The sequence below is a fragment of the Zingiber officinale genome, chromosome 8B (genome assembly GCF_018446385.1).
Source record: "Zingiber officinale cultivar Zhangliang chromosome 8B, Zo_v1.1, whole genome shotgun sequence".
NCBI lineage: Eukaryota > Viridiplantae > Streptophyta > Magnoliopsida > Zingiberales > Zingiberaceae > Zingiber > Zingiber officinale.
Window position 1 is genome coordinate 43,094,964 of NC_056001.1, and position 9,875 is coordinate 43,104,838.

General features: G+C 39.7%; 1 protein-coding gene across 1 annotated transcript; it reads right to left on the reverse strand.

Moving 5' to 3' along the window:
- Window positions 1–1,126: 1,126 nt before the first annotated feature.
- Window positions 1,127–1,958, reverse strand: LOC122013736 (uncharacterized protein ycf23-like). The gene is made up of 5 exons (XM_042569964.1): window positions 1,875–1,958; window positions 1,736–1,795; window positions 1,555–1,644; window positions 1,370–1,477; window positions 1,127–1,294 (listed from the first exon to the last, which is right to left on the reverse strand). Exons 1-5 carry the CDS (start codon window positions 1,956–1,958, stop codon window positions 1,127–1,129), a joined length of 510 nt encoding a protein of 169 aa, XP_042425898.1.
- Between the last annotated feature and the right edge of the window lie 7,917 nt (window positions 1,959–9,875).

The window sequence follows — 9,875 nt, forward strand, 5'->3', positions numbered from 1 at the left end:
TTTCATACATGTAAATCTTGTACTAAATAATATGTCAATGTTATATATACATGTAATTCATACCGTAAGTGTGTTTATATCGTAACTGACAAGTTTTCTTTAGGGCCAACTTCTACTCAAGCTCTTTAAACACTGCATCAAAATAAAAAAATTGGCATTAGTTCTGTGCTAAATGAAAATCATATTTAGAGGAAAAAGCGGGAGTGTTGTAGATGGATATATTAACCAAGCATATTAATGTTTGACCTGTCTTTACAAGTTCTAAGCATATATATTAACCAAGCATATAACCTAAGAGGAATAAGTTACAAAATGCTACTTGATGTTTGACCTGTCTTTATTGGATTTTGCGGCCCCGGTCTTCTTGTAGCCAGGCACAATGTAATACTTGATGTTGACTCTACCTTTGCAGTTGTTTCGGCTTGAGGAGTGGCAAAGAATGGTGGAGTAGAGGATGGATTTCAGGTATTCATCCGTGCCATCGAGGAAATGACTCCAGTAGGTGACTAGCATGTTGACCAGGGCATGCTTTGAGAAGATGACTTGTTTCAGAAGCTTTTTAGATCAAAGATACGAAGTGCATTGTTATAAAACTAGATGCACGAACACTTGCTTATACGGTTCTTGAAATAAAATACATTCGTAACCGTCACTAGCCCAAGCTCAATAAGGAAAATTCACGGTAAATGTGCATAGTATACCTCAGATACTGCAGATGATAGGGAAGGCCAGAAGACAGTTTGACGCAAATATTGAGATTGCCCAAGCCAATCCATGGTACTAATCCTGACAGCTCCTCCAAATCGCACTGACTTGATTGTGTCCACCCATCCTTGTTCATCAGCTTGGAACCTTTGAAATGAAAACTGCATTGGGTACATGGAAAAAACAACAAAAAGGGAGGATAAATGATAGCCACCAACCTAATTGTTCACAAATATCTGTATAAGTTATTAAGGGTGTTCATAGAAGTTGATCCTTTAGCCGTGTCTGTTAGATGGTCAAATCTAGGCGCCAACTCAAAAATGTTGGCGTCCAAGTGTTAGTGTTCAACTACTTCTGACAATGAAGTAGTAGCAGATAATCAAGAACACAAGAGAATCTGAAAGAGTCTATATTTCTTTCACTAGTAGCAGATAATGATTAGATTAGAAAGCAAAAGAACGCATACCACACCAGCTGCTCCTGCTGTTAAAGCCATAGGTGCAGTGACAGCGCTTAATCCAGATGAGCACATAACTGGAATCTGAACTGCTCGGGAAATGGAGTATGCAGCTGCTAGCGTTGGTGTGGCCTACATTTTAAAGAGGAAAAATATCACATTTTTCATCACAAGTGTGCTAAGATTTCTTATTCGTACTGTTGTTACCTTCTCGATCAAACCAAGGACACCAGGTTTTGATGGACTTGAGTATTTCCCTCCTTCAGTTTGGATTATATCAGCACCTTCCTCTTCCAGCAACTCTGCTAGCTTCACCTTTTTAAATTGAACAAAAAACAACGAGAGATTGTGTTAGTGACAAATCTCAGTTTACGAGGAAATAAATGAGCTACCTGATCAGGGAGACTAAGCATGTGTGGCACGGTTACAGACAGTGTAATGGATGGAAGAATCCTTCTAGTTTCTCTAGTGAGCTTTAGAATCTGACAATGGCACCACAGAATAGTGACGAGATAGAAATAGCTGAAAATACTCGAGGAATTGCAAGGAAAAGTACGATCATGATTCATATACCTGTTCAGGGGAAAACTGAATTCCCATCTCGTAGAAAGAATCATAATTTCCAATTTCCACCTGCATTTAGCACAAGGATTTTAATGTTTGGTATGACAGACAATCCGATCGAAACTAGTCAAGTTCATCGCATCCTAACCATTTGGGCACCTGCTTCCACTGCAGAAGGAAATGCCAAAGGGTCCACAGAGGAAACACAAATCTGCAAGAACAAGATCATCATAAGAAAGAAGAGCTGTGGAACTCTGAAAATGCGAGCTACTGAGGCAGCGAGCAATCTGCTTGAACAAGGTAATCATGCAGCGTTGGAACTCTGTCGTGAGCATCAAAGACCAAATATTACCAAATATTAAGATCACTGACAAACCAAATAATACCTTATTTTTAACAGCTATCTAGAGGATCTGGCTTTTTGACTTGAAGCTGGTTCAAAGAAGACAAATCAAATATACAAATACTAAGATGAAAGCATAATGAAGTAGTTAACTTTTTCTACTTTACCTGATTATAAGATCTACAGCTTCTTGCTCAGTATTTTGCTGCACGAGTAATTATTAGAAAAACAAACCCAATAGTGGAACAAAAGCTAGATAAAGAAACTAGATAATTTACACTGACAGAACTTTACAGAATAACATATAATACACTGCTTTGTACTTGCATATTAATCCAGAAAACATCCTTTCACCTAAGTGACAATTTTTCCAAAACATCATCATTCACTAAAAATTTTCACAAGTTTTTAAACTTCAGTGACAACTTTTCTTTGGGGTCAACTGCTCAAGGTCGATCTGGTAACTATGCACTGCATCAAAAAAATTAGCATTAACTATGATTCCACCAAAAAAAACCACCATTCCATGAACTTAAATCTAAATAGAATTATGGCAACTATCATTCCATACCTATTCATAAATATGATCTTGTATGCACTCCGCCAACTCGGACCGAACCTCATCAATTTGTTCACGAGAGTACCCTATTTTTGTGAACTGTGAGCATACACAATTTATGCTAATGGAAAAAATAATCAACACTGATCACTTTGCAATTTTAAATAGTTTATGTCAAATAATTTGAGATAAGCTAAATAATGTTACTATTGATTGCAGCGAATCTCTCTCAATAGTCTCAACTTCTTCAATAATTTCTCTCATAAATCGCATCACAAAAAAACCACATTGTTTCGCATCCGGTTGTTGAGGAGCCTATATATAGTAATTAGAGTCAAATTGTTAATGAAAATTATACACATTACAATATATGTTAAACAAAAGTACACATACCTTAACTACTTCCCACTTAACATTTTTCCTACCTTTCCTTCCCTTGGTTGAATTAAACAATTTTAAGGCCCTTCATACGTTAAGAATATTTGTTAAATAAGATTTTTATTATAATAAATATTTACTAAAAGAAATCTGAACTCACATTTCCATTACGTATTTTGAATCATCATCGCGAATGCGGCAACTTAGGGAATCCAGCAAGTAAATAGCATCCTTGTAAGGTTCAATAACACTAAGATTCCAATGGAAACTAGGCAAATACATAGGATTAGATCATAAAATTGAATAAATTATCGAAAGGAAGCAATTGAAAGTGATGTTTTACTTCTTGCTTACCCGACATTACATGGCACTAACACTAGTTGATCTGTTGATGCACTTGTCACCTTATCTGCTAAAAGAGTTGCCCTTTGATTCAGGGTTTCAAGCTTAACTGATTTGTCTTGTGCCGCTTTTGCCAGATATGGGAGTTTGTGAGGATTCATAAATCTGAATTTCTTTGTCTTGGTATCTTTCACCATCTTTTTATACAGACACCTATCATTGCAAAGAAAAAATATTTAGATACTAAATAATAAAATTTAGATACAAAACACTCATAATAAGTTGGAAAAATAATGATCACTCATAACACTAAGTTATGGTGATGATAGTAACATCCATACATGAGAACTTACTATGAACAGTCTTGCATATTAAACATACCAGAAATGTATACATGCAAATTCTTTTATTTCTTGAGGACAAGCACATTTAAGATACTTAAAAATATACAAGAAAAAGATATGAGCAAAGTACTTCCTGTCTAGAAGAACAAATGGCAGAAGGCAAACATTAAGGGCCGGTTGAAAATGAATGAGCTATATTTATGTAAAGTGTACCACATCAATTGATATTATTAAACCTCTCAATAGAAATGATGAACTATTAACTTAATGAGAATAACATGGTATGAGAAAATTACTAGAAGTTGAATTTTCAAGAGTAAACTTGTTCACACAACAATATTAGTAAACTTCTTGCAGTTCAAATCAGGGATTTTCTGTCTTGCTAGATATTAGAATTTCCCAGCAAACATAAAGCAATGCAGTAATTTCCCAGCATAAGTAAAGCAATGCAGTTGCAACCGAGAAAATAATATTTAGATACTAAATAATAAAATTTAGATACAAAACAATCATGTGGATTAAAAAATAATGATCACTCATAATAAGTTGGTGAAATTGTAACAATAAACCATAATAAGTTGCTAAAATTGGGAAGCAAACATGTGATGAAAAAGTTGCTGAAATTGCTTAAATAAACTTACTTACCATATGTAGGCAACGATCAAATTCCTGAAATTGACTCCAAATGATACAAAGAATTGATGTCCTCAAGGTCAAGAAAAAGTTCACAATCTTCATCAAACACTTCATTATCTAAGCACATTGATATACATTTTCCTCCATCTAGAGCATGCTTACTGTAACAATATAACATATGTAATGCTCTTGGGACACTTGTTGACAAAGTAGGTTTTGATTTTTTTCGTTCAAACTTCTTCCTTCTAGGCTTCTAATAATTTCAAATATAAACAAGTTAGATATAGCTAGGTTGAATAATAATAAAGTGGCAATATAATTAGAAATATAATAATAAAGTGACAATATAATTAGAAATATAATATCTCATATACCTCATCTTGCTTCACAATCTGCTGCTCAGGCCAAGCCACAACAGTTCCTATGGCATCACCAATTACTTCACATTCACTTGGAATTGGATATGGCAAAGGAGCGGATTTGTCCACTGCTTGATCAATGGAGACTCGAATGTAATTCTTGGGAAATGGAATACCATGAAGCATTTTTTCCATGCCATTGAAACAAACAATTGTACCATATGCAGCAATATTTGAGCAAGATTCCAATGTCAATGCAACTGATTGACCCTAAAATATTAAAAAAAAAACATGTTGATTATATTTAGTTTATAATGCTATAATAATAATGAATATCACTATAACTTGTATTTTACCTGTAAAACTTCGTCTTTACCCACAATCTGTACGTCATCTTCTTCAATATTCTTCTGATGAAACTTCACCGAGCAACTGCCTTTGTCATCAATTGAATTGTCCCATGCACCCCAAATCCAAATGACAGAGTTGAAGGCTTTGCAGCAGTAGGAGCGGAGAACATAGATGCACTGGAGGGAGTTGATGTAGCAGCATTGGTAAACCCAAAGGAAGGTTGGGACACAGCAGATGTCGGAGTCGCAAAAGAAAAGCCAGTTGCCAAGGTGGACGTGGTAGTAACAGGTGAGGACGAAGTAGTACTACCAGACGACACGGCATCGAACGAACTCGGAGCAAAGGAACTGCCACTTCCAAAGGAGAAAGGAGAGGTCGAAATGCTGGTGATGGCAGGAGAGGAGGTAGCGGTAGCAGAAGAAGAGAATAGAGGGGACGCAGAGGAGGAGGCAGGAAACGGGGATACGAAGGATGGAGCTGGAGCAGACGTCGTCGGCACAGAAAAGGCGGGGGGAGATGAGGACGTAGCAAACGAAGGCACCGAAGGTGCGGCACTAGCTGACGAAGCAAACAGTGTCTGAGCCGAGGACAAGGCCGGCGCCGGAGGGGAAGCGGAAGTACCAAACAACGGAGAGGCAGCAGTGGAAGACGAACCGAAGCCGAAGTTGGGAGTCGAAGCCCCCAATCCAAAACCAAAATTAGGGCTTGAGGAAGCGGAAGGTGCGGCGGATGCTGAGGGAAAAGGGATGGGTTTGGGAGAAGAGACCGCCTGCGAGGAAAAGAGACCGGGGGTAGTAGAGGCGGAGGATGGAGCAGATGGCGAGAAAAGACTAGAGGTAGTAGAGGCGGAGGATGGAGCAGATGGCGGGAAAAGACTGAAGGTAGAAGCGGCGGAAGATGGAGCAGACGTCGAGAAAAGACTGGAGGTAGAAAAGGCTGAGGATGCGGCCGATGAGGAGCCAAAGGTTGAGAGGCCGAAGAGAGATGGGGAGGAACCGGCGGAGGAAGAAGCGCCTAGGGAGAAACCAGTGGCGGAAGATGAGGCGGCGCCAGCGCCGGTGGGAGCGAAGGAGAAGGGGGAGGCGGAGGAGAGGGAGAAAGAGGAGGAAGCGGAAGAGACTGAGGGTTTGGGTCGACTTGGAGGAGTTGGGCCGGCGTGAGGAGTTTTGCGTGAGGAGTTTGGGTCGAGATTAGGGTTCAGAGGAGATCACGCGGCAAGGAGAGGAGAAGGCGCTCGTGGAGAGGAGAAGGCGCTCGTGGAGAGGAGTGGAGAGGAGAAGGCACTCGTGGAGAGGAGAAGGAGAGGAGAAGGCACTCGTGGAGAGGAGTGGAGAGGAGAACTCGTGGAGAGGAGTGGTGAGGAGAAGGCGCGCGCGCGTTGAGGGTTTAGAGTTTAGCAAAGCGAGGGCTGCGAATTTATTTTAAGTGAGTTTAGGGGAAACATACACAACACTTTAAAAAACGTTTTTTAAAAAAATGTTGTCTTTGACCATAAACAACAACACTAAAGACAACACTTCATTAAAAACCGTTGTCTTTAGTAAAAAGTAAATACCATAGACAACGCTTTTCACTAAAAGCGTTGTAAAACAAAGAACGACAACGTTTTTATTAAAAAGCGTTGTCTATTGGGTGTTGTTGAATGCAAAAATTCTTGTAGTGTGCGTTCCACGGGACCGACTCTCTTGGGCTTCTCCTTGCCCTTGAGTGCAACTTGGCCCTTCTTCTTGGCCAATTTTGGACACTTGCTCTTATAGTGTCCTCTTTTCCTACACTCAAAGCAAATAATGTGATTTTTATTATTTAAACTTGAAATTGTTATACCTTTGCTTGTAAGGGTTGCACATGATCCTCCATTTGATTTTTCTTGATTTGTGGAGATGGTACCATCTTCTTCTTCATTTGACCTGGAGGTAGATACTTCTTCTTGCCCCGGTGTTAATGAATGACGCTCCCCCTTAATCCTAGAGGTGGAAGCCTTTTCATTTTCATCCTCTTGCATATGAAACAAAGAGTATGCTCCCTCTTTGCTCTTTTAGTTGCACTCCTTTGAGGATGAAACTTCTTGGACTTTTTCTTCGGAAGTTGAGCATCTCTCAACTTTGGAGTTCTCTTCCTCTTGGTCTTGGTCCAATGAGTTGCTCTCTTTGAATTTCTCTTGATTTGGTATAGTAGAGGGAACCTCATGAATCTTCGCCAATTTACTCCAAAGCTCGTTGGCATTCTTGTATTCTGCAATTTGAGTCAAAATATTACTTGGCAATAAATTAACCAATAGCTTGATCACCTTGTCGTTTGCCTCGCTTCTTTGAATTTGCTCTTGACCCCATTTGTTTTTCTTGAGGAGCTTGCCCTTTAAATTTGTTGGAGCTTCAAAGTCTTCCATTAGAGCAAACCATCTTGGAATTCCATTTAAAGTTGAACCTTTTGATAAAGTCTTTAACTTTTGAAATTTGCTTCAACTTCTTCTCCTTCTAGCTCGTTGTCCTTTCCAACGGTGATTCTGGTGAAGAGCGACCTTGTTCTGGTATCACTTGTTAGGGTCGATTGATGCTAGAGAGAGAGGGGGGTGAATAGCTCGTCGCGCTTCGGTTGGTTACTTTGATGATGTTGTTGCAGCGGAAAACACTCAAGCAACTCTCACAATGCTAACACAAGAGATTTACTTGGTATCCACCTCAAGAAGAGGTGACTAATTAAAGGATCCGACCCTCACTCACTCATCCACTATGAGAAAACTCCTTCTCGGTAACTACCGGAGATGGAGAAGCCTCGTACAAGCTCACATACACATATACACAAGAGGAACGAAATACAAGCTAATACAATATCAAATCTTACAAGATCTGTAAAACCCTGGCTTGCTTCTCCTTCTTGTATGGAACACCTCTTGACCTTGAAGGTGCAGTAACACTTTGCTCCAAGAAAGCTTCCAGAACTGGCGTGAACCTGTGAGAATCGTGAGAAGAAAAATAGTGGAGAGATAAGGTTATCGAATCGTTGCGAGGAAGAAGGTTTTTGAGCGTTTCCTTCGCAACGGTCATATCTCAATCGATTGATCAATTGATTGGGGAGGCTTGAATCGATTGGATGATCAATTCAGAGCGCCTCTGTGCTCTGTTGGAGAAGACTTGAATCGATCAGCTGACTGATTCAGCCTTTATCTCGACTTGCGCGATTTTCAACCCCCAATCGATCGGCCGATCAATTGGGAGCTCCTCTGTGGTCGCGATTTCGCTTCCCAATTGATCGGCTGATCGATTGGGCCAGCCTTCATTCACTCACACAACCAATCGATCGATTGATCGATTGGACTACGGTCTAATCGATTGGTTGATCGATTGGCCTCCCTTTGACTTGCTTAAATCAATTCTAGGACCCCCAATTCTAACATCCAGTCAATCGTGACCTGTTGGAACTCCTCATGCCTAACATTCGGTCAACCTTGACTTGCTGGTACTTCTTTACCAAGTGTCCGGTCAATCTTTTGACCCACTTGGACTTTTCTCCTCGTGCTAAGTGCCTAGTCAACCTTGACCCACTTGGACTTACCGTCTCGTGCCAAGTGTCCGATCCTCCATGACACACTTGGACTTCCACCAGATGTCCGGTCACCCTTGACCTATTTGGATTTCCTCGTGCCAAGTATCCGGTCAATTCTTTGACCAACTTGGGCTTCCCAAGACTAGGTGTCTGGTCAATCTTGACCCACCTGGATCTCCACGTGTCTACGTCACTCACCAGGTCTTTCCATCTGCCTTGTTTCACTCACTATGACTTTTCATATATCTGGCTTCACTCACCAGGACTTTCCATCTGCCTGGTTTCACTTACCAGGACTTTCACCTAGCTTCACTCACTAGGATTTTCCCACTGTCTAGCTTCACTCACTAGGTCTTTCACTTGGCTTCACTCATCAGGATTTCTAACTGTCTGACTTCACTAGGGATGACAATGGGGCGAGGCGGGGGCGGGTTTGTCATTCTCATCCCCACCCCGTTCTCATTTTTTCGGGTTCGGAGATTCCCCGAACCCGAACCCGAACCCACGGGGATCAAATCCCCATCTCCGCCCCCATCCCCGCTTCATTCCCAAATTTAATTTATATTATTATTATTATTATTTAATAATTATTATTAATGATAATATTAATATTAATATCAATATTAATAATATTATTATTAATAATATTTTCAAAAATTTTAATATTAATATTAACACTATTATTAATACTTTTTTTAAAAAAATCATATTATTATTTATTAATAATAATAATAATAATATTCGGGGTGGGTTCGGAGATGGGATAGTATTCCCATACTCGCCCCGAACCCACCCCATCCCCAAAAAAATCGGAGATCCCCATCCCCATTTCGGGTTTTCCCTGCGGGGCCCCAAACCCGCGGGGAAGATTGTCATCCCTAGGCTTCACTCATCAGGACTTCCCCTTAGCTAACCTTCAATTAGGACTTTCTCAGTCAAGTATCCGGTCAACCCTTTGACCTATTTGACTCTTCTTCACATTAGACTGGTCAAATCTTGACTAGAGGAGAATTACTCTAATAATCTCCCTAATCAGACGATTGCTCCTGTAATCTCCATATATTATCAAACATCGAAACTCAAACATTAAGACTCAAACTTGAACCAACTTAAATTTAGTCAATCTGATTAACCTTGATCAGGAATATTGTACCAACCTAATATTCACTTACATAGATGGATCCAGGAATTATAAATATTATAATTGAATATAATTGATTAATTTAATTTTAAATTTCATCTTTATTCTCTGTATAAACCAGTACATTGAATATTAATTAATATCGGATGAAGT

Bases quoted from the DNA above. Each gene is read 5' to 3' on its own strand.
- LOC122013736 (XM_042569964.1), bottom strand. From the start codon at position 1,958: ATGATGATCTTGTTCTTGCAGATTTGTGTTTCCTCTGTGGACCCTTTG. The intron at 1,796-1,874 runs GTTAGGATGCGA...TGCTAAATGCAG, and splicing joins TGGAAGCAGGTGCCCAAATG to GTGGAAATTGGAAATTATGA. The intron at 1,478-1,554 runs GTAGCTCATTTA...CAATTTAAAAAG, and splicing joins TGCTTAGTCTCCCTGATCAG to GTGAAGCTAGCAGAGTTGCT.